The sequence below is a fragment of the Mycena indigotica genome (assembly GCF_014461135.1).
Source record: "Mycena indigotica strain 171206Taipei chromosome Unknown Mind.scaff0022, whole genome shotgun sequence".
Classification (NCBI taxonomy): Eukaryota; Fungi; Basidiomycota; class Agaricomycetes; order Agaricales; family Mycenaceae; genus Mycena; species Mycena indigotica.
This window is the reverse complement of record NW_023503021.1, coordinates 141319-164907: the sequence shown is the minus strand read 5'-3', so window position 1 is coordinate 164907 and position 23589 is coordinate 141319. Positions and strand designations below refer to the sequence as shown.

Sequence of the window (23589 nt, the reverse complement as noted above, 5' to 3'; positions counted from 1 at the left end):
CGTGCGCCGCCCGCCAAACACGGGTCATCGCCCTTCTTTTCCGCCCACTTTCCCCCACACGGTCTGAGCCGACCTTGCGATTCTGCCCTCGGTGGCCCGCGCTGGTGTCGAGGAAGGAACAGCCTGCTTTCGAGGCAGGATGGACATGGGATCAGGCGCTTCAAAAATAAAATGTGGCTGGCGGGTGGGCGCCAGCGCACGCAGCTCCTTGTACATCGTATTTGTCCGTCGTCGTGGCACAATTTTTTATCTTCCTTGACCCGTCTCGGCGGGTCTCATGGTTGTCGTGTGCAGAGGGACAAGGTGTGTTGTGCACTTGATACTAGTAATTGGGGCTCACCCATTGTCAGTGTAATAGACGTTGTTGTATCCGTGCACTACTAATCAACATATTGCCAATTTTCCCCCAAGAATGGTGCAGTCGCCGTTATTCGACCGATCCTCTGCGTCGTCCACTATGCGCTGGCATCTGGCTGCCAACAGCGTTGTCCCGCATCGGCGTCGCGTCTTTCGCTGGTAGGCACTTGCAGCGATGTTATACAGCATTTTGCGGAACACTGGCGCTTCCAGTTGATTGATTCCCGCGGTCGCCAGCTGACTCATCCCCGCATCTTGCTTCTCACTCTCATGGACGACCCGCCCTTCCCCCCGAGATCGAGCTGCACATCTTCCGCGAGGCGGCTGCAGCGGCCAGGGGGCATCCCAGTGTTGATGCGCGTGGCGTGGTGGGTGAAAGAGTGGTGCGTCCGGCAATGCGTACTTTGGTCCGTTTCTCTCGCTGACCAGCTGTGGCCGCCAGTGTGGAGCCGCTGCTGTACAACGTCTTGAGTCTTCGGGATCCGGAGGCTGGTCCGACTCTCAATACACCATTCCCAGTCTTGTCGCCGTCTGCCTTCAGGGCGCTCATCGAAGACCCCCCGCCGGCAGGCATTCATCGCGCAGTCGACCGGTCTGCGTCTCGACGGAGAGCTCTCCTCGTCTGAGACTAACAGTATTCTGAACTCCTGCCCCCACCTCCAAGATGTTGTCATTCTACCGCGTGGTCTCATATTTAGCACGGCAGACGTGCTCGGAACTCTGCCCAACCTCCGGCGGCTCACCACGAACCTGCTCTCGCTCTACATGATGACCGCATCTCCCGACCTCTCCGCGCTCACGCGCATCACACACCTCCACCTGTCGTTCTACCACCGCTGGCCGCAAGTCTGGCCGCCGCTTCTGGCGCTTCGTGCGCTGACGCATCTCGCCATCGATACAAAGGAGTGGTACCACGACATTCTGCAGAGGGACGCCCCACCGCTCGACATGTTGCTGGACGTGCTGTCGGATCCACATCGGCGGTTGAATGTATTCGTCCTGTCCTACCAGCGCGTTGGGAAGGTGCCGCTCGACGAACGCCTCATAGAGCACCCTGCGTGCCTCCTGGTCCACCAGGGGATCGGCTGGCCGGAGTGGCAGGATGAGTGGACAGGCGGCGCGACTAGTGCGGGGTTCTGGGAGCGCGTGGATAAAATGCTTGCGGAGGCGTCGCTCAGCGGGCCCCCCAGGGAAATATGACAATGATTGGTAGTCCTTCTAGTGGAAAATATTCTGTAAACTATTGAATCGGAATCCTCCAAGTTATCAGTGCCTTCAAGTGCGTCCACTTCTCACACGGAAGCGTGTTGTCATATGCGCGTCTGTCACAGTCTCCTCAGTTCTGTGAAGCACACGAAATCAACCGTATGCGGCACACCTAGTACCGCGTCCCGCAGGACATTATACGCCTCCGCAACCTCGTGGAACGCCGGCGTCGAAGGACATTATACGCCTCCGCAACCTCGTGGAACGCCGGGCGTCGACTGGTGGCCGGGCACGTCGGGGGTGGTGCCGCTTGCTCAGCTACACCTCCGCAGATAAGTCCCGCGCACGCACAGCCGACACAGCGGAGGGACCCACCGCGAAGAAGGCCGTCTGCCAGCGTGACCCTAACCCTCAACGCGAAGGCCTGCACCGTCCTGATGCCCCGCTCGACTCGCTCGGGGTCGTTCCCCGCTAGCTCCGCTCCGCGCAGGGTCCTGGGCTCATTGGACAGATGTTCTCCTGACCCGCGACGGCCCGGGTGGGGACCGCTTTGGCAAGCCATACCGTGGCTGGTGGTATATACTGTTCGTGCAAGGGCGTTGCTCCGTCAAGCCTAGTTCAGGAGTGAGCGGCGGCCGCGGGACGAGAGAATGATGTGGTGGAAGAGTGGTGCCGCTGGTGCGTTTCCTGCAGCTTCCTGTGCACTCGATATCCGACTTCCCGTCTCTGAGTTGGTTTTCCGATTTGCGATTGGAGATTCGGAGCCAGAAGGGGATCTCTGGTCATGGATTCACATCCTCGATCTTGCCATGCTGGTCAAGTTCACTTGGTGCATTGACAAGCGTCTGCTCAGCCTTGCCAGGTTGTCGCGCGAAGATGTCGTGTTCCCGCGGGTGCGACATCTTGTATTGCGGATCCAGAATTCATTGGTGTTAACCCACTCTGGCATCGAGCAGCTGCCGCGCACCTTCCCGGGACTCGAACAGCTGTGCGTTCAGGTCATCGATGGGCCTTATAACACAGAGATGGCCGCGAGCGAGCCAGCTTGTGTGCTTCCGTGTGTGCGCGAGCTGACCACAGCCTGCAAAGTGTTGCCTGCAGTTCTCCCATGCACACCATTTGTGAACAAACTGAAGATTTGGAATGAAGCTGCCGGGAGACTGCTGTTTACGCTCCAGCGCATCGAGAGGTATATTCCGCCCACGATAACTAACGTAGCATTGCAGTCGGATAATGGCAATTACTCCCTTTGGTCCGGGATCCTTGCCTTCTTCCCGAACCTGCGCACCCTCGATTTCCGTGTCAAAGAGTCCAGCGGTGATTCTCGGCCAAGCGAGGTGAATTCTGTCCTGTTATCTGCGGCCTTGATCCTATAAACACCGTTCTCCAGGCCCCTCACTTCCTCGCCAGCCTATCGACCATCCTTCCGCCCACTCTCGAAAGTCTCCGTGTCCATATTTGGTCCTCAAGGGCTGTCCTTCCCGGGGGGCAAACGGGAAGAGTGGGATTGAGCCGTCTTCCAAGCGCGGATGAGCTCCAGGCAGAACTACTGAAAGGGTGTGGCGGTCTACGGCAGATAGTTATCCGTGGGTCATTCCTGGACTTGCAGTGGACCAGCGATTGAATCTATCGCCGACTCGGACATGTGTTTGGACTCGTGCATGCCTAACTCGATAATATTTCTTTGATTGGTAAGACGACAGGGCATTCCAGCATGTTGTCGAATAGATATGACAAGCATCAAATGACCGTTGCCGAAAACACAGTCATGCGGGGGGGACAGCTCAGTGCGGAAGAGCTTGCTGGTAAGTGCACGTTGAGTGGACGACAAACTAGAGGATCCGTAGATTCAGCGCGTTAAGTACAATTGTCGTGGGGCGTCAAGATACTGGCGGCAAGGAAGCAAAAGCGCGGGCCAGTGTCGTTGGCGTGTCGCGCAAAGAGCCGGTCCGCGAGGCGAACGCGACCGGAGCTACACACCAGGGGATATATGGACCGGGCCCGAGGGCTGGATTTCTAAGGCGAAGGAAGAGCCGTGGGGGGGTGGCAAACTTGTAGATGCAGCGCAGCAACGGCTAGCAACGGCCGGCGGCGCGGCGCAAAGCGGGTGGAGCAAGAAAGCTGACGAGCACGGGGAGTGGCATTCGACCATAGTCCTGGACGCACTGCCGGCCCGAGTTATGAGAACGAGCAGGGCGATGTCTGGAGTAGAAATGCACCAGAGAAATTGGGCCTCGGATTGTCGTTCGTGCGCGGAGTGGCCTGCAGGGTGCGCTAGGTATCGTCGTGCAAGCGCATCGTCGTCGTGGAGCGGAGGAAAGAAACCAGAGATTGATGTCACGGCCGCCGAGCCCGGACCTGATGCCGATCGCCAGTGCCACGTAAGCAGCCACGCCTTGTCTTCTCCTTCCATGTGCGCGCGGGAGACGGTCCCGCCCCTGGTCGGAGCGCGGCACGAATGCTATGCTTGAGCCACAGCGCGAGTAGGAGCAGGGATGGGCTGCGACGGTCGATTTGGCGTGGCTTGAGGTGCGTGTTGTGCATTCAGTCTCTATTTCGCTGATCTACTCCCCAGTAATCCCTCACTTTTCGCTGGCGAGTCTGACACCCAGGGTGGCGGCCTCTACTGGGCGGAAACAAGCGGCGTGAAATCAGCCGCGGACGGCCCGGATGGCAAGCAGCAGGGCACAACCGGGCGGGGCACAAGGTGCGTGTGCTATTTCGTCCGCGTAACTGGGTCCTGATAGTCGCTCAGCGTGTTCAAGTTTTTCACGGTGCGTTACCCATGTCTTGCTCATCACGCAGAGCCAATCGCTCATTTCACTAATAGGTCTACTGCCCCCCACCGACGGCGCTCCGCCTTCCGCAGACACCACCGGCCCGTTCGCCGACGCTGCAATCGATTCCCATTCCACTCCTCTCCACCTGCCCCCATGTCCTCTCCAGTCCCCGTCTTCGACGCAAAAAGCGATGCCCTTCCGCCGGTTGGGCCCCAGCGGTCTGCGCGTGCCGCTCTTCTCTCTCGGCGGCTGTCCGTCTTTGCGCATTCCCCATTGGCTTTAGCTGAGCTCTCGACAGGGCTCACCCTCGGAGGCTCCGTCGTCGGCGAGAGCGTCAAGGACATCATGCAGGCCGCCTTCGAGAATGGGATCAACATGTTCGACACCGCGGAGGACTACCAGAAAGGTGCGGCTGAGCGAAAATGTGCGTTCCCTGAGATTCCCTTCTGACCACGCTTTCTCTGACTCCAGCAAAATCAGGGGACACGCTATCAAAGAACTTGGCTGGCGCCGCACGGACCTCGTCATCTCAACCAAGATATTCTGGAGCCACGAGCCAGGCACGGGCCCGAACGACACGGGGCTGTCGCACAAACAGTGCGCCACCTTCCTTTCCTTCCTACAACTCTGACTGGCAACAGCGTTATCGAGGGCACGAAGGCTTGTTTGCGACGGCTCCAGATGGACTATGTCGACGTCATCTTCGCGCATCGTTGCGACCATACCACCGAATGCCATAAGGAGGTCAACTGACGCAGGCTAGTTCCGATGGAGGAGATCGTCCGCGCATTTAACTATGTTATCGACCAGGGCTGGGTGAGTGGTGGATTTTGTCTATCCATATCCACTAAGATTCACACGCAGGCTTTCTACTGGGGCACCTCCGAGTGGAGCGCGCACCAGATCGAGGAGGCGCATCGTGAGCGTGTACCTCTCCCGAGACCTCCCGTCGCTTACCCGCAGCACAGATGTTGCCACGCGCTTAAACCTCATTGCGCCGATCGCGGAGCAGTGCAAGCACAAGTCTGCGCCATCTTCTTTCTTCCTTCGAAATAATGCTGAGGAGACGATAGCATGTTCCACCGCGAACGTCCGGAGAAGGAATACGCGTGGCGTGGGCAACCATCAAACTTCAGCAGTAGCTAATGCTGACTTTGTAGCCCTTTGTACGCCAAGTACGGCCTGGGCACAACCGCATTCTCTGCACTGCAGGGCGGACTGCTGACGGGGAAGGTATATCCTCCTCAACCCTCTAACACGTAAACTAACTTTGCTAGTACAACGACGGCATCCCAGACGGCACGCGCCGCCACCACCGTGCCCATGTTCCGCGGGGCGACGGAGGGTCCCCAGGGCGAAGAGCTGCTTTGGAAAGTGCGTCTCCTCAGCCAAATTGCTGCGGGTGCGTCGTTTCTCCCCGACTTGCTGAACTCTGGGCGGAACCGCGCTGGCGCTCGCGTGGGTTGCGGCGCACCGCCACACTTCCACAGTCATCCTCGGCGTGTCCTCCGTCGCACAGCTCGAGGCGAACCTCGGCGCGCTTGAGGTCCTGCCCAAGCTGGATGCTGCGGTGTTGGCGCGGATCGAGGCTGTGTTGGGTAACCACCCACAGGAGCCGGTGCGTATTTCTCTATCCAATGATGAGGTGGATAATGCACTAATGATGTTGGTGTAGGAGACGTATGGTCACCCGCCGCTGGATCAGGGCATCCTTTGACTCGGTGCAATATCACCCCTATCTTTCCTTTGACCACAAGATCAGCTCAAGTAAGGAAGAATACAAATGCCACTCATTCTCTCGTTTATCAATATTGAATATCTTTTGTGATCTGGTGTGCTCAATTCGTATGTGTCTATATCATGATTATGCGTCCTTTGTCCACTGGAGGTTGAGATGGAAGGGTGGTGCAAGTATCGAAATCCAGCTCAGATTGGGGCAACGGCGAAGCAGCTGCCTCCGTAGCACTTGTCCTGTCTGCATCACCAAGGTGTCGGACGAGGAACCGCTCCGGGGCCACGGCGAGAGAACATACTCGTGTCCGAGTACTTGACTTCGAGCCGCTGCAAACCCAAGGGAAGACTAGCCGGGAAGCCCGTGAGGAAGGCGGCAGGCTGTGATAGTATTGAGTAGGGTATGGGCACAGTTCGGATGACGACACTTAGGAGACATTCACTTACGGCGGGCACGCGTCCGGACAGCATCGTTACGGTGAAGTCGAGGGTATGCAGGTGCGGAAAATGTGCAAAGACCGCGCCCCACACGGCAAGATCGCCGTCCTCCGAGTCGCATTCGAGGGTGAGTGTCGTGATTGTCACGGGGATGCACTGCCTATTGCGCTGCAGCACGGACACTAAGCTTGTGGCATCAGCGTTTTCGACATGCAATGTGTGGATAGACGGTGCAATCCGCAGGAGGAGGGGTAAAGCTTCACTGGCTTCATACGTGGTCGTGAGCTTGAATACAGCGGGAAACAACGGTTCGCCGCCGTTAGGGCCATCCCACGGCAGCCCCGGATCGTCCACATAGAGTGCCGCCTCGACACTAAGCTGCTCAACTGCGGGAAAGGCCGCTTGCAGCTGCACACAGCCAGAGTAGGTTAGCAACGCGCCGCAGCCCTCGGAGAGTCTAAGCGCCAGGTGTTTTACGTGAGGTAGCACACTCGTAAGCCCTTCCACTGGTTGATCCATGTCCAGGCTGACCGCGGAGAGTGTGATGGGCTCAAAGAGCGCGAACCATTCTGAGAGCGTGCACGTGGGACTGTATGCTGCCGAGGTGGCGACTTTGACGCTTGAGACACGGATACGGATGTCGAGTGCGTTAATAGCGGCACGAAGGAATGCCTGGATCTCGGAGTCCACAGAACAGGCAAAGAGATCCAGCTCAATCGGGCCGCGGACCTGCGCAAGGTTGGCGAGCGCAGAGAGCGTGAATATGAGACTGTGGCCATAGAATTTGCGTAGGTTAATGAACTTGGAGATGCCGGCGAATAGCACGTCACAGATGGTGTGCGTGCCGGCTACATCGTTGAATACTGCGTCTCTGCTTCTTTCGGCGAAGCCATTCACTTCCTCCCAGGCGACATTGATGCAGTGCACATACGGCGCAATGGCGGGGGACATGAAGAAGGCCAGTTTTGCGATGGCATCCACCACCTCATGAGCAGGTGGGAGCTTAAGGATGGCGCCGCCTGACCAGGCAATGCGCTCCTCCGGGGCGCATATGGCTTCACGGCAAGCTTGCTGTAGAGGAATGGGCGGGCAAGCAGGCGCAGGCGACGAGAAGCAAGAGCGACGAGCTTGAGCTGGGCGGGCGACACATCTTTGAGCACTTCGTGAAAGAGTTCGTTCGGAAACATGGAGCGACCAGTTGCAGCCAAGCTGGAAGTGAAGAGAGGAAAGCGCTGCCACATATTGACAGCGCACACGTGTGCCCAGCCAATCGGCGTGCCCGGCGCGGGGCTAATCATGATGTGATCGCCCAGTCACATCTTACGCAATCGCCTCCCTTTTTTGTTCCTGACGCCCATCTCGACGCACAATGCCAGCCTTTGCAGCACACCTGCGGCGCCAGCTGGCGCAATGCTACGGCAACACTAACCGATACGCATGCGCCAACCACCCCTTCTCCAGTCGCCAACTTCTCCGGGAGTCTAAATCTGTGGCGACACTGTGCTGCTGGAGATCTTTGCCTGGCGTGTTACGCTGTCCTCGCTTTCCCGACATCGCTGACCGAGCGCACCTTTTTTACAAGCCCACTCTTATCCTAGCTTATTCTCTGTCTTCAGACACCAGTCATCAAATCGACCGTATGCTCTACCCGAGCAGGAATACTAGCAACTGCCTCGGATTTCCCAACCGAACTTGGACCGCTGCCCGGGTATGCAAAATGTGGTCTGGGCCATACTGGATTCTCCTCCGCTGCAAGCTTGGACCTTGGCTTGTGCCCAACCACTGGCAGTCCTTTGATGCCCGCGCCGCAGCCACCTCAGCTTCCTGACGCCCAACTCGGTCAGCACCATCTTGCGCACATCGACAATGATCATCATCTTCCAGCATATGGACCTGCCGCTGGAGAGTGGTCATCTTCGGATTTGTTCCTCCACTCCGGTCCGGTATTTATACTAATAACTATGCAGCGTGTGTGCAACAGCACTGTCGAGGACACGAATTAACTCGTCTCGATGCAAAATGCCAGCCTCAGGGGCAGATCTACGCAACACTAGCCGATACACATGCCCCAACAACTCCTTCTCTGGATGCCAACTTATTCGAGAGTCTAAATCTGTATTGAGACTCTCCGCTGAGACGAAATTGCTAACACAGGACTTACACCGGCGCATCGATTCCGACTCTGTGGGTCCGGACTTGGCAAATCAAACGTCGACGCAACTTGAAAGCTCACGCTAACGGGTCTGCGCGCTGGCCATCCGGAGACGATCGTGCCCCGTGGTGCTGCTTGCCATCCGCCTCAGCGCTATGGAGGATAATCCGTACACCTGACACAATATCACACTAGGCGCCTGCCAGGCTACTCGATTCCGCGGATTGGTGGCCGCCGCGCTTGCGGGTTGGCTTATGCCCAACTGTGGCCGGGCCGTGGATGCTATCGCTGCGGCCGCGTCAGCTTCCCCACGACGATCTTAGCTGCCGACCGGCGCATCGACATCAACTCGACGACGCGCCGCTGAAGAGCATCCTAACTCGGAGGCGTGTTCGAGCTGCCCTGACGTCATTGGCGTCTTCATCAAGATGTTCTGGAGCGGTGGAGCAACAACACGGACATGGGCTGTTTGCGCAAGCAGTGCGCTATCTTTATTCCTCCACTCTGCACCGGTATTCATGCGATGCAGCCCGTGGGCAACAACGCTGTCCATTAGCGCCTCCAAATGATGCGCGCAGCAGATTGACCTCGGAGAAGCCGCACTGTATACTTCTCCAATGCTCAGTGTGCTCTTCCACCTTATCGGTCTTCTGAAAGCACTGATCAACCGACAGTGTGTTCCACCATACTGCATCTGCATTCGACCCTCAAGCATCTATCCCGCGCGGCCCATGTTCTGCGGGATCACGGACATGCCGTCCGCGCGGCGCGGCGCACTCCTCAGCCCGCCGGCAGGTGCGTCGCGGATGGGGACCCACCTGCGTACCGTTTTGTTGACGTCGGTGGGGCACCGGACTGGTCCCGGGTCCTGCATCTCGTCTCCTGCCAGGGACGCTGTTCGTTAGCCCCGGGAGAGTGTCTTATGTGCCTTGAGCTGCTTAATTGCCAAATTAATGTGTGGATGCATCAATGGTCCCCGCGTGCGGCGACAGATACCAGCGGCGGAGCTAGCTCCACACGTAGCCTGTCTGTGTCCGAGTCGGACACCATCATCTGTCTCCTTCACTCCAATGCCCAGTGATCCACTGAGATCAGCACTGAAGAGCCTCGTGGATTTTTACAAAGAGATGTGCATATGGGCATGGTCTAATACCTCAGCTGCAGGAGCGGAACCTCAATCATGATATGATGCATTGACGGGCAGCGTGAGCGCAACTGCGCCAGCAGCCTGTCGGGGTCGGGCACCGCGAAGTTCGCGTTCGGGCAATCACTGTGTCCGCGTCGGACTGCCGGGATGACCTTCCCATCACACTGAGCCCTTTAAGTGTGGACGGAAGACGCGGAGGCAGTGACGCAACAAGGGCCAATACCTGCGACTTCCAGATCAGTGTAGGATACTGACCTATTTCATTCAATTAGGCGGGTCACGGTCACATCGGATTTTTTGGCCGAAATATTTCGGCGGGTCACGGGTCACAGCCAAATCTTTTGGTCCCAAACTGTCCTAATCGGGAAGATTTCGAAATTTTCGAGCCTGCGGCGCGCCGAACTTCCCAATCGGGTAATAGGTCACGCGAAATTCGGCCTGTGGCCGAATGGACATTTCGGCCAAACGGTCACGGGTCACAGGCCCGCTGAATTGATCGAAATGGGTCAGTATTCCCTCCCCCCCAGCTCCCCCACACACACCAAGCAAGCAAGCAAGTAAATAATCACCACGACTCAACATTGAACTCCCCCACGTGACGGTGCTAGCCCAAGCCAAAGCTTTTGATACCTGATGTCACGCATCACACCAGACCAGTCTTGAGGCTTGGAGTTGGTGCAAGTCCAACCTAAGCTCAAGTTAACTTCAAGGCCCATTGAAACTGGGCCTGACCATAGTCATATGCCTGTCAGGGGAACCCCCACTTCGGCCTCCTTCAGACCATCCGAGCGCATCCGAGGCACATCCGACCGGCGCCCCCCCGGACGCTCCGACCTACCCCAACCCTCGTCCTCGGCCTCCTTCGCCCGCACAATCACTGATCCGTCAAGACCCTCCCAACGATCACCTTGGGACAGAGCCTGCAACGCCGCTCAGCTCAGGCTTTCTGCGCTCTACGTCGGCAGTTACGGACGACCAGTATATAGTTGGCGCCCTAGCAGGCAGACCCTTAGAGTTTCTTCTCTTTGGATCCTCCCCTGCTAGGTCGGTCCCTCCGTGTATTTCCTGTAGCTTTTATTCACGTCTTGGATCCTCCCCTGCTAGGCTTTCGTCGGAGTCTCCAGGGTTGCCCTTACAATGCCATCCAGACAGCTGGTAGACCGACTGTGCTATGCTGCTGGTTCGCCGCCTGTTAGTGTTACTCAGACAATTGCTGAGTAAGCAGTGTTCTGAAACAGTGTAACGCTGTGACATTAACAATAACAAATGCCGCCGACACCCTGGTGTGGGTTGCAATATGCAGCAATGCCAGTGCCAGACCGAACTTAGGCAGCCGTGGCTTGAGTCGGACCGACTCGAATCTTGCAAGCGTCACCGTGTGCAAAAGGCCGACGCAGTAATGGCCGATGCAATAATGGCTGATGCAGTAATGGCTGATCCGGTAATGGCTGATCCGATAATGGCCGATGCAGTGATGGCCGACGCAGCAGTAAGGGCCGACACGCTCTGGACCACCGCCAGGGAGAACCCCAAACCGCGGTCAGAGTCCAAGGGGCTGGTGACATCTTACAAGCGCCAGGGCCGCTTATAAGCCATCTGACGGCCGACCGTGACACCGTGTGGCCTGCAGGCATTCCCGACATGCTGCACAATGCAGCAGTCATACTAAGTACTTTATCATCCCCGCTCTGCGTGTCGGCTGGCCAGGCCAGTTAGCGTTACACCAGCCAACGATTCGCTGATGCCGGCGACCATCGTTTGCGGCGCAGCCACTGTGGGACCCGGCCCGGACTAGCACCAGGCCCTTGGCAAAACTGTTGGATGTCCGGTCCGGACTGAGTCGGTCGCCTAGCTCTGCAATACCCGCCTCGTTCTTCCAGGCTGGCTACAAATAACATAAAAAGGTACAGGATTCAGGCCTTGGTTCAGCCCGCACAGTGCACCTCCAAGCACTATACCTGGCTACAGAACAGACAGCCATCTAAGTACGCGACTTACCACCCACCAATCAATCAATCAAACCCATACACGTGACCATGCCACACCCACCAAGACCAGAGGTCTCGGCTGCTGATGTCACGCATCTAGTGATGACCAAGTCCGGTTCGGTCTGGTTCTTGGCCCTTTTCGGCCGAACGCCGAACGCCCGAACGCCGAACGCCGGGTCGGTTCAAAACGGGATTTCGCTGAACACCGGTTCGGACCAGCCCCGAACTGGCATTTTTGGACTGAAAACGGCTGAACCTGGCCGAACCGAGGGCCAGGTTTGGTTTGGAAACGGCCTTGGCCAAACCTGAACGCCGAACGCGTTCAGTCCGGTCCGGTCCGGGTTCAAACCAAACCTGGCCCTCGGATTCAGATGTTCTGGTTAGTATCAGTTGACAGTTGGAATGTTGTATAAGCTTGTATTGGAGTTTTCACTGTGATGAACTGGAAAACAGCAGATGTTGGGTGAGGAGTTGAAATTTGAGAGGAGCAATATGGCTCTACTCTCCTAGCACTTGCACTTGCACTTAACCTAACCTGACGTTTATCTTAACCTGACAATATGTGAAGTGTGACAAAACCCGACTGATGTGACAATGGTAGTAGGCACACCCAGGGGGGGCTAATCTATTAATCTAGGGTTTTACAGGCCTCCTTATATACTACTCTCAAATTAATTACATAATACGTGATGATGTGACCTGATCCACTGATCCGGTTCTAGAACGTTCTAGTTTAGGCTTCTGGAAGGTTCTAATATAGGTCCTGGGTCAGACTTGCCAAATATGGACATGTTACCTTGGTTCGGTTCAGAGTCTAGACTAGTCCCTGGCCTAGCAGGCCTAGATCTTGTGGCCGGGTGCATATAGATTTGATTCAAAGGTTTGCAACATTTATTCTGAGATTCTTCATATGTTCCATAGCTATTGTGCATGAAAATGAATTTATGGGGTCCATATGTTATTTTTCATATGGTGGTCATATTGACGGCTCATTATCTCCCCTTTTCATGAATCTTGACCGTCCTCGGTCAGTTCAAGCAACAATATCTTTGTCACTTCCAGCTACATTTTTCACTGGGTTTTGTTTTTATGCCATGCAAAATATGAAGATCAAGTCCCAGTTTCAACTAGGTGGAGCTTCACCCTTAATGTCCTTGTTCCCTGTTTGAATCTATCATTATCAGTGCACTGTAGTACCAATTTTGATCGCCATCACTAATTTTTGATGGCTCTATGATACTACATCATTCCTGTCCCAATTAGGATAGTAATTGATACAGGCCTTCCTCACTATATACCGGATCATCGGCCTGAAGAAAAGGAGTTAAACTTCTATATATAGTAATATCTTAGTTATATTAATCAATTTGATGTATCAATACTGATTTTTGATGACTTTGTAAGCACTATCTAGCCTAGTTCTGCTAGCAGTTGCTAGACTAGTAGGATCTAGCCTTCTAGGCAATGGGGGTGCTAGCAGCCACTAGAAGCACTGCCTAGATCTTACAGCTACAGGTGTCCAAATTTCCTTCGAAACTGTCTGTAATTCAATAGTATGCAACTGTCTACATACCCACTCAATATATGTCTAACGCAACAGCAAGAAAAAAGTGCCGTTGTTAAAGCGTTCCGAGACCATAGAATTTAGGGCAGAATTCCCCACTGCAAGTACTCCAGCATAAATCCTGCCCGGCCACTGACACGTTGCCCTCCTCGAGTTTTCCGCTGAACGCCGGGCATCGGACCGCCTTCAAGACAGATACTATATTGTTTGTTAAAACAGAAACACTCTACATGAAGGAACTCAGTACTGTAAACGCTACATTCACAAAATCCGCGGCGCTAAAAGCACCACAAACACATCCATATACGCCCCCCTCCACGACCACATCCCCTCTCCCAGCAGATTCCCAGCTTCGCGACCAAGCCCACGCCGGAGTCCACAAAAACGCGTCCAGCGAAGGCTTTAAACCCGACTAGCACGGGCCAAAAGAAATAGACACTATGTGAGTATATCGTAGCAGCACGAGCACCGGTCGATAGCGCCGCAGGACGCGCCATTGAAGAGTATTATTGTGTCGTCGGATGAGGTGACGAGTCACGCGTGACGGCACGTGCTGTGCTGAGGGCGGGACGGGACAGACGCGACAATTGCAGTCGGTGCGCTGGACTGGGGATACAGGATTGCCTTCCGTGAAGAGCTTTGGAACATTGAAACAGCGAGGTTCTGGTTTTTTCGTTCGCAGGAAGTATATCTTGAGGCGCGGCGACCAAGGAGAATTTCCGAATTGCTGAAGCACGCAGGTAAGGCAAACCCCTCCTTGTCAATTTTCTTCCATCGTTTGCAAGCAGGAACAAGACGGACAGCCTTTCGTATGGTCGTGGGGAGCAGCGAGTGAGAAGTTGTAGTAAAAGAGAGCGGCTGGCGAGTGGGTACATGATTCTCGTTCCGTTGGGCTGTGGCGGAAGCTACGAAAGCAGTTAAGAGAAACCAAGGAGCTGAATAGTAATAACGCACCTTGTCGTTCTCTCGCACAGTCAACTTACGTCCGTCCTCCTCTTCTACAATGCACGCGCAGCTATCCAGTTGTGTTGGTGAAAGAATGGAGGTTGCGCGAGCTGTGTGCGAAGAAGATATGAAGGATAAAACAACTGGGTGGATTCGCAAAGGATTAGCGACACGACTCATGCGGGTATGGTCGTTCACGCACACTGCCCGATACATCCTTAGCGCCAGCGTGGATCACACCCCATCAGAGTGTTGGCCTCGAATCCTCCAGTTAGCGAGAGAGTTTGCCGTTTGTCTGTCGAGGAAGAAGTCAGTAAATGCGCCGTAAAACTTCGATGGTCGTTACACCGGAGGCAAGACCCAAGGCAGTAGGGCGCCTAGTGCCTGACAGGCATCAGGCGCCGTTTCGTGCCCTCGTTTTCCCTCTTTTCCCGGGGTTCCAGCCCAAAAAAACATCGGCAATGGACAGGGACCCCGAAACCATGCCTACAGTGCGCCTACTGCCTGTCAGGCACTAGGCGCCCTACTGCCTGGGTGTTTGCCTCCGGTGTTACACACCTTTAGCAAGACCCTCGTCATGCCGCACCAGCACAACGCCGTGCCACTGCGCTGCCCGCAGTATGTATTCGTATGCGACAGCAGTTCGAGTCCAAAACGGTCTGAAAAGAAGACGGGCTATTCAATGTGAAAACACAAGAAAAATGGCGATATACTGACTTGTTGTCGCTGGTGTCAGGCACCACGAGGCATCCTCCAGCGTTGAGATGTAACGAAAGAAGCCGTCGAACGGCAGCGAGGGGCTATGTGGAGTCGGTAGTCGTCATGGCTTTCGTGTCGTGGGCCCGTTGTGGGTGCTACGAGGAGATTTAGCAAACGCTGGCTAACAGACCAGACAGCGCTAAGCGCACCTTCTGGCTCTCGAATCCCTGCTTTGACTCTTACTCCCTCCGTGTGTGTCTCTGTGGGGTTACAAGAAGGGCGGGGGCCTCGTTTCAGGTGTATGTGTCCGGAGGGAGAATCCCACTCGAAGTCGGGCACAACTGCGTGTCGCCGCGAACGACGATCCGGATTGCTCGCCGGGGACGTGTCAGAGCGGAGGAGAAGGGTCGTCGTGCGGGTCGTGGTGGTGGAGGGAGAAGAAGGAGATCCGAGATCACATGCTCGGGCCGGCGCCGATCTATCTTCTCTCTTCTCCACCACGACCATGTACTTACTTTCTTCCTCGCTGTCCGACACCGTCGAAGGCCATCCGCGGCTCGTTCGCTTGCTAAAGGGGAGGTGCCTGGCCTTGAGTAGTGCAACTTCTCTTGTGCTGACCTGTTTTGCTAGCTCTTGCCCAGACGGCGGCAAATCCTGCCACTGTTATTCCTACTCCCACCATGCGACGGCCGACTACGTCGCTCTCACAGCGCCTGACGTCTTTCAGGCCCGCGGTATTCGAAGCCAGCCGTGTCCTTGGGAAGCGGAAGGCACAACGGGCTTGGTGGCCTTTCTGTGGGGCCAAATCGAGGGGGAGTAGCCCGGAGCCGACCCGATGGAGAATATGGGAGAAGCGATGGGGAGGAGCCGTCCCGTATGGCGCTGGTAATCAAGGTGCGTAAAGCTACTGGCGCTTCCGAGTCTGCTTGATGCTCATCTCTGACGTTCTTAGTCGCGATCTCTCTGTCGACAAGACTCCCTTTTCGTCAGCACAGGACATTTTTGAGGAGGCCGCTGCCTGCTCGATGATGCCTGAAATCTCATCCTCCAACGACACGAGCGCACCAAAGATTGAATAGCCCATTCACGTCTGCAGCAATAGATTGCATTTTATTGGTGTCTATGGTGCGTATCTCCAGTTGCCGCCCGACTTCACTGGTTCTAACGAAACTTATTAGTCCCATTCGCTCTTCATTCCTTGACACTTGCCCATGTCAGCATGTGGATCGACTTTGGCTCGACCGGTGTTGCTGGACGAATGACCTCATTGAGCTTCAAGTCATTATAAGGTGCGATACAGGCCAGATACAGGCTTGCTTCTTCTTCTTCTTCTTGTTTTGCTATCTGAATCTTCTGAAGCTTCTTCTAGCTCCGAGACGGCCACGACTTCAAGTTCACCGTTCCAGGCCCAAACCAATCATCGTTTCTCCACCAGCCTGGATGTTCACCGCCTGCACCATCTGGGGCTGGCCTGGAGTCAGAGAGTAGTAGTCGTTGCACCTGGTTGAGTGAATAGTGGTTCCCCGGGCCTGTATGTACTGTCACAGTTTCTAGCTTCACGTTTGCCTCTGAGCTCTGGGCCCCTTCCGTGCAGCAGCCTGACAGCGCTTTCTGTCTGCGCATGCCAGCCGAACTTTGGGGCCTCATTTTCGAGCTCGACTTCGACAGCGCACAACATCATCCGGTCGAGATGTGGAGCTCGAACCGTCTCCTTCTCCTCAATATCCAGACGCGAAATGAGATATTACGAAGGAGCATGCGGATGCACTACCGCCTCCGACTCGTTTGTCGGGCATGGAAGACCCTCGTCGACTCCAACAGCGCCCTCTGGACAACCATATTCCTCTATATGAAGCCGCGGCAGACGCCGCAAACGGCCCAACCAGCTATCTTCAAGCATCTCCGACGCTCCAAGCAGCAGCCCCTCCGAATTACCCTCTGGGCTGAACAGCCTGAGGACGCTACTAGTAACCGGTTCACCGAACTGTTCGAAGCACTGTTCCAGCATACGGCGCGCTTTTTTCATCTGGACCTCGTCAACGTTGAAGACACTGCTATCCTAGGCAACATCCACGCTGATGGCCTCGGCTCTTTGAAATCGTTTTCCCGGTGCTCTATGAAACCATTCGTCGACGGGCCACAGTTCCTTGCAGCGCTGAAGACGGCGCCATTGCAGAATACTTATGTGCATCATCAACCCATCCAAGTCGATGTTAGATGAATTGGAGAACAGCATCACTTGGGGTGGTGTCCGCTTCTTCGCAAGCAATACACACAAAACCCTTTCCCGCTGCTTGTCTTTTCCGACCGCTCGCACCATTGAACATGTTGCATTGTTCGACTCGGACTGCCTCACCCACGACCCTCTGAGTTCCAACCTGGACGTTATCAGCCCGCGCGGCATCAAGTCCCTGGCAATCGACGGCCGATACAAGCATTGGGATGTTTTATTCAAGATCGTGGTACCACCTCCTTCACTTCAGCATCTCACGATCTACAACGCTTGTGCACTCATGAAACCAGGCATTGTCAATGCGTACCTTGCAGACAACTACGCAAATGTGACTCAGCCGACTCTCCCTGTACTTCGTCTCAGAGGTCTCTGCCAGTGATGCCGACCTTGTATGCCTACTCAATAATATAATCTGCAACCGCCCGCGAGTTCGACATTCAGCAGCGATTGATGGACCTAAAGCATCCGAGACGCGATGTAATCGGTCAGCTGACGGACTTAACAGAGCGAAAAGACGGCAGACCCAACATCATCCAGGCGCTGGTGCGGCTTCGAACCATTGCATATGAAATTGTGCCCAATCCGGAGAAATGGCGGAATCTCCGGGCACGCTGTTGGAAAACATAGTGAAATTCAGCAACTGGTGGAACAGCATTGGGGCGAGGCGGCGGGACGTTTATCGTGCACAATCAGTCGTTGGCTTCAGCGTTTGCGTTGCATGTAAGGTTTTTGCTCAGTCAGAAGACGTGGATGGAGGCAGGTCACTTTGTTTTCCGAGTAGGTGCAGAACGGCGAGAAGTTTGGAATGTGGGGAAGTCAACTTGAAGGAAGGGCTTCAATTCCACTTGAAGAGGAAAGTACTAGTACTAGTATCTCTTGTGGGATAGTCAGGAAATGTAAAAAAGCTCGATAGACACGCCTAGTATGGAACAATCGTCTTCTTCTCGATACGATGTAGTTTCGATAAGAGAAGTAAGGCAGCAGTGAATATATTAACAGACGGCCGTTCACGCCGTATTAAACCTGAGAACCAAATCAAACAAATTTCAGCTGGTATGCATATATCGAAGTCTACAGATAAATCTCCCACTAGCCTAGGCACAAGCGCCGAACGTCAGTTCTTTCTACCGGAGGCGCACGCTCGCCCAGTTGAATCTAAAATCATTTCCATCAGCCAACTCTCGCAAGAACCAGAACATAAAACACATACCCAGCCGGCGCGGTCACGCAGCCCGAGTTCTTCTTGCTGCTCGCCTGCGCGCCGTTCGCACAGTTGTCGTGCTTGCCGCCCGACTCGAAGAAGTTGATGCCCTTTGCGCCGTTGAAGAAGATACTGCGCGGGGTGCGGCCCTTGGCGAGGAGCACGCACTGGCCCGCTTTCGCCGCGGGTTGTGTTGCGATGACGGCACCGGTTCAGCCGGCGCCGGCGACTAGGAGGGAGGTGAAGAGGGCAGTGAATTGCATCTAAGTATAGTCGCGTCAATGCATTAACCATTCGTAAAGAGAATCACGACTAACCGTGAAGTCGAGCTGAGACGATGTCGTTTCTGCCTGCAGCTATTTATGCAGCAGCAATGTGAGCGAATGAGAATATTTATGGGGAGCGACCGACTGCTGCTGCAGAACTGTCACAGTTTTGCCGAGGGAAACGAAGCCCGCCCAAGATATCGGCGGTCGTTGAATCATGTCAGTGGCAAGCCCTGTCCTCCGCCGCGGCATCACACACCCAGCGATATCACGATTCGCTGACCGTCACGGTGTCGGCTAGTGAATATAATATGAGGACAATACACGGGAAACAATCACCAAGATACCCTACGGGCTGTCACGAAGCCTTTGCTCTATGAGTCTAGCACATGCCAACGATTCCAGAGTAGATGCCACAATTAGAGGTCGCGGGAGTGGTATTCCGATTGACTTCCTTCACGGACTACCAAAGTAGTGCAGTATCGATAGCGAAACATGGTAACAAGAGCTACTCGTAAAAGTGAGGTCGTGCTCGATGGAATAATTCATCGCGGGATTGCAATGTCGATGAAGGATGGGGTTTGCAAAGCCAGGTCATGCGGGCGCAAGCGTGACCCGCGCCAGAAGGATCTGAAAAGCCTGGGGGCAATTGTCGGCGGGCATGCGAGCGCCGAGCGGCAGCGGTAGGTAGATGAACGCGACTGAAGAACTGGGTCTGAAGGTACCGGGAAACAGATAGAGTGTCGCCAGGGCATTTCGTTGTCGTTTGCGCCATAGTGCAAGCCGTGGTATTGAACGAGAATGTCGGAAGCATTGCCGGGGTGCAAATATCGAGGCAGCGGTAGCGCAAACCGCTTGACGAGCGGGAGTGCATGGTATGTAGTGTCAAAACGCGCAGGGCCTCTGGCTATCCAAAGACCAAGTAAGTACGAAACAGAAGGAATAGCGGTAAGCTTTACTCACCTCCGAGTCTATCTTATGGCTCGCCGACGACAGCAAACTCAGACCTCCGTCCCCGTCCCAAGCCACTGCCGACCTGGTGAGCCATTATAAAGCTTCAGGAGAGAGCGTAGACATACCCTCATGCGCTCAGACTGAAAATCTTTGCGACGAAACGCATCTGGGCCAGTCAAGCGGGGGCAAAACATTGAAAGCACTTGAGAACGCACGCTGCTCTCCCAGTATCCACTTCCCCAGCGGCATTTCGAGCCGCCCAAACGAGTTGGCGTCTCCGCTTGCCAGTGGTAGCACGAATGTCTGCTGTCGTAAATCTCGTTGTCGAAGACGGGGATGTCGCAGCGGTGTGGAAGGGTGAATGCGGGTGGCGATTGTGCCCGCGGGAAGTGAAACAAGCTGGGAGCATATGGGTGAGCAGAGACATTCAATGGGCAGCGCTCAGAATACACACTTCGACACCCAAGATTTCGCCTCTGCACTCTTGCCGTCACCCATGTCTCTTTCTTTCGGTACTCTAGAGTTGGCTTGCAGGCCTGCTTGACAATGCATAAATGGTGAAAGGACGGCTCGTGGGCATTCTGAGCCGCGGCATTGGCTGGGGGTGGTGGAGATGAAGAGAGAGTGATGACGTGTGACACGCGACAATCTTCGCTGACAACAACCTCCACCAGCCCGCAGAAACGACTTGACTCCCTTCCTGTTGTTGTTTTCATCTTGGCCAGCTCTGTACTTGGGTGTCTCGAGTCCTCCATAAGTAATGTTCCAACCTTTGCTTATCTATTCACCGCTCGACCGTCAAGATTGCTTCAGCTTTTTTGTCATGTCTGGCCGCGATCCTGTCCAGGCGCTCTCATTCTTCTGTGCCCCTCGCCGACCCGACCCTCCTCTTGACGGCCCTTCTATTTCTCAACTCAGAGACGAGGCAGAGCGGGTCAAAAAGACGATTCATCAACTGAAAACCCAGCTACAAATCCTTGAAGACTGCTCCAAGACGACCTATCCACCGTTGTCTACCCAATCAACACTCTCCCTGCCGAGATACTCTGCCACATCTTCGCGGCAGCAGTGTTCTCCTCTCCCTCCCTCGATGTTAACCGCACGCTACTGCAAATTACCGCTGTCTGTCAACGCTGGCGGCGGATTGCTATCGCGCATCCACACCTCTGGACGCAATAAAGTCCATGCTTAAACAGATGTGTAAACCAGTGGTTTAGGGAATAACATTAGGAAAAACTTAAAACAGCTAACATTGTAAGAATCAGTCAATTAGGTAACATTTTAAGCAGACGCTAAATTTCTATATTTACAGTGTGAATGCTCCCCGTCTCCGAGAGCTTTCCATCAGCATTCCCAGTCTGGTCTTGACACTTTCATTCCCTGCTGCTTGTCATCGAGCTTGCGCCGTATGGTAGAGGAAATCCGCGATTTGCAGCACCTGCAGAGAACATTTGGCGTTGAGGTTCTGATGCCGAATGGCCATCCGATGCGGGAATCATGGGAGTGCAAGAAGCTGAAAGACTGGGGTGTTGACCGATAATTTGTTTGACTTGTTGTACAACATTGGATATATAATAACACTTCAACTCTTGGTCCATAGACAGACAATGCGGCACTAAAAGGAAATAGACTGGCAAAAAAACTTGAGTATCGTTATTCCTCCAACAAACCGGCGACGCCAGACTTGAAGGCAAGCGACAGCAGCACGCACGTCCTCCAGCGGACACTCCCTGTCATCTAATCCTCATGGTGGAGCACCTGCTCGAACGCGAATGCCACTCTGCGGCGCGACGACCCCGCCTACATGCCCACTGTCGCTGCACAGAACACGCGCTGGACGAAGACCTTCCACTGCGGATAGGACGGCCAAAAGAATTGGGTAGAGAAAGGGAGGTGTGGGGCACATGACAATATAGCAGTGGGAGCCACAGCTGCTGTATCAGGAGAGATACATCGAAGTCTTTCGAAAGGCCATGGGTCCACGTGACTTGCCATTTTGGGACACACTTTAGATTGGGTCGTGCGGATAGCGCAGGCGTCGACAGGGAGGTGGCTATGCAAGACGGGAAGGTGATGAAGCAACGGCAGTAGCCATATCAAGTTCGGACAGCATTGTAGGGATGAGGTATGTGTCGAAACAGCGTCAACGTTGGAGAACGATCTTGACAATGGCCATAACCGTCGAAATACGCCAAGGGAAGCATTGAATGTCAGGGTGGTGGTGGCTTGCAGAAGAAGATACGGTTTGTAGGCCTCTACACAATGATTTCGCGACGCTGCACGATTGTCTGCTGGATGTGCTTGGGTCATCTCAGGCCAAAAAGGCGTTAAAAAGACAGCCGCGCGTATGTCTGGCTTTGAGGAAGCATTGATTGAAGTCGGGTTATGGGGTTTCGCATTCGTTGTCGATGAGCAAGAATCCATGGGCCTTGCAGTGGTCATCTTTCGTGAAGAGGTGATGGATGTATTGACGGGTATGTATGTGGATATGCATTCGTAATATGTCTATCTGCCCCTTAGTGGTTAGCTTCGATATTCTCAGAGCACATAATCACCCATACCAGAGTTCTCCATCGCAAGGCTATTCAAATTGGCTGTCCATTTTCGTCACTGTCGATGGTGAAGATGCTTGGTCCCGGGAGAAGGAGCGCGACAGGGCCAAAGTGGGGGTGAAACGAAGACAGAGGAGGGACAAGAGTGCCGAAGATGTGCTCGAGCCCCGACATCTGGGAGAAACGGTGGAGAATGAGTCTATTGAGCGGAAGGGGACCAGTCTTTGGCAAACGAAGGGCGTTCTCTGGCTCTGAAAGCCCTTGAAAATGGCGTTGGAAGCGATTGTGGATGTGGATACAGCGTCAGCGACAAATAAACGCGGTATGTGTGGATTAGTGAGGACTTCATCGTTGCTCCGAAGTCGCTGCACAGTATGATTTGAGAGTGAAAATTGAGTCCTAAGGTTGCTATGATACACTTGAAAAGCGAGAAAAAAAAACAGGTCAACGCACCAATAAGTACCCGCAATGCACCATGACCCATGTGTCGCCCCCTCGTCTAGCTTCCCTCTCCCTCTACATCCTCCCCTGCTGCAGCAGCACTTCTTTCGTCTCCATCCACCCCGTGCTTTGAGCTGAAGAAGGCGTTGGGATAGGTGGGCTGGCTTGACGACATGACCGCGCAAAGAGAAGAGGAGAATTTAGAAAGTGTGATGTCACGCCTTCTGGCTTCAAGCTTGCTCTTCCTTTCGGTTCGCGAAGAAACAACACACATGCTAGCGTTCCTAGTGCGGCTTCCCTCCACTTCTCTTCAAGCCAGCGCTAATACTCAACTTGCTCTCAAGCCCTTAGGCAACAACTCAAACGTGGCTCAGCTTCAAATCCGGGCCATAGACGACGACAACTTCCTGTTCTTGTTATGGAATCTGATATTGAATACAAGAGTACCCCTCGTTTAAGTGTTCTCCTTAATCCAACGCCTGGCGACTGCGATGTTGTCATCACGACAGTAAACGCAGAGGTGTCCTCACTCTGAATCATCGACTCATACTAGGCAACCATTGAACGCCGCTGCTCGTGTGTCATCTACAAAACAACGCGTCAGCACATATACATACACTCCCGCAGTTACAAGCTTGAAGCAACATACTGTTCAGAATCGGGTTTACCAAGCGGGTATCCACCCCACTCTGGGCCAAAAACGACTCCAGAAACAAGAACGTCATTCGTCGTGTTGCCGGTGGGGAAGGACTGAACTCCGCCAAAAAGGACGACGGACGTCGACATGGAACTGGTTGATAGGTCCATTATCCATGATTGAAATGTATGACCCCATGGTGCTTGCTGGTGCGGTGGTGCCAGAGAGCGCTGTTATGTCGACTGCTTTCAAGTTAAGTCGCAGCCTACTCAGTCTAATTTTGGTCGCCATCATAACA

The 23589-nt window shown here is 54.5% G+C and overlaps 2 protein-coding genes across 2 annotated transcripts; one reads left to right on the top strand and one right to left on the bottom strand.

Annotated features, from left to right (window-relative positions):
• Nucleotides 1-2213: 2213 nt before the first annotated feature.
• On the top strand, nucleotides 2214-6060 carry MIND_01431400 (Aldo-ket-red domain-containing protein; the record flags this gene model as incomplete). Its single annotated transcript, XM_037370694.1, has 16 exons — nucleotides 2214-2900; nucleotides 2954-3120; nucleotides 4042-4092; nucleotides 4139-4270; nucleotides 4329-4337; nucleotides 4394-4771; nucleotides 4824-4940; nucleotides 4985-5055; nucleotides 5107-5159; nucleotides 5208-5262; nucleotides 5312-5366; nucleotides 5417-5452; nucleotides 5504-5576; nucleotides 5640-5801; nucleotides 5863-5961; nucleotides 6019-6060. 16 exons carry the CDS (start codon nucleotides 2214-2216, stop codon nucleotides 6058-6060), a joined length of 2187 nt encoding a protein of 728 aa, XP_037212900.1.
• A 13155-nt stretch (nucleotides 6061-19215) lies between these two features.
• Nucleotides 19216-19706, bottom strand: MIND_01431300 (uncharacterized protein; the record flags this gene model as incomplete). The annotated part of the gene is made up of 1 exon (XM_037370693.1): nucleotides 19216-19706. The coding sequence occupies exon 1, from the start codon at nucleotides 19579-19581 to the stop codon at nucleotides 19216-19218; it is 366 nt and encodes a 121-aa protein (XP_037212899.1). The 5' UTR covers nucleotides 19582-19706.
• Between the last annotated feature and the right edge of the window lie 3883 nt (nucleotides 19707-23589).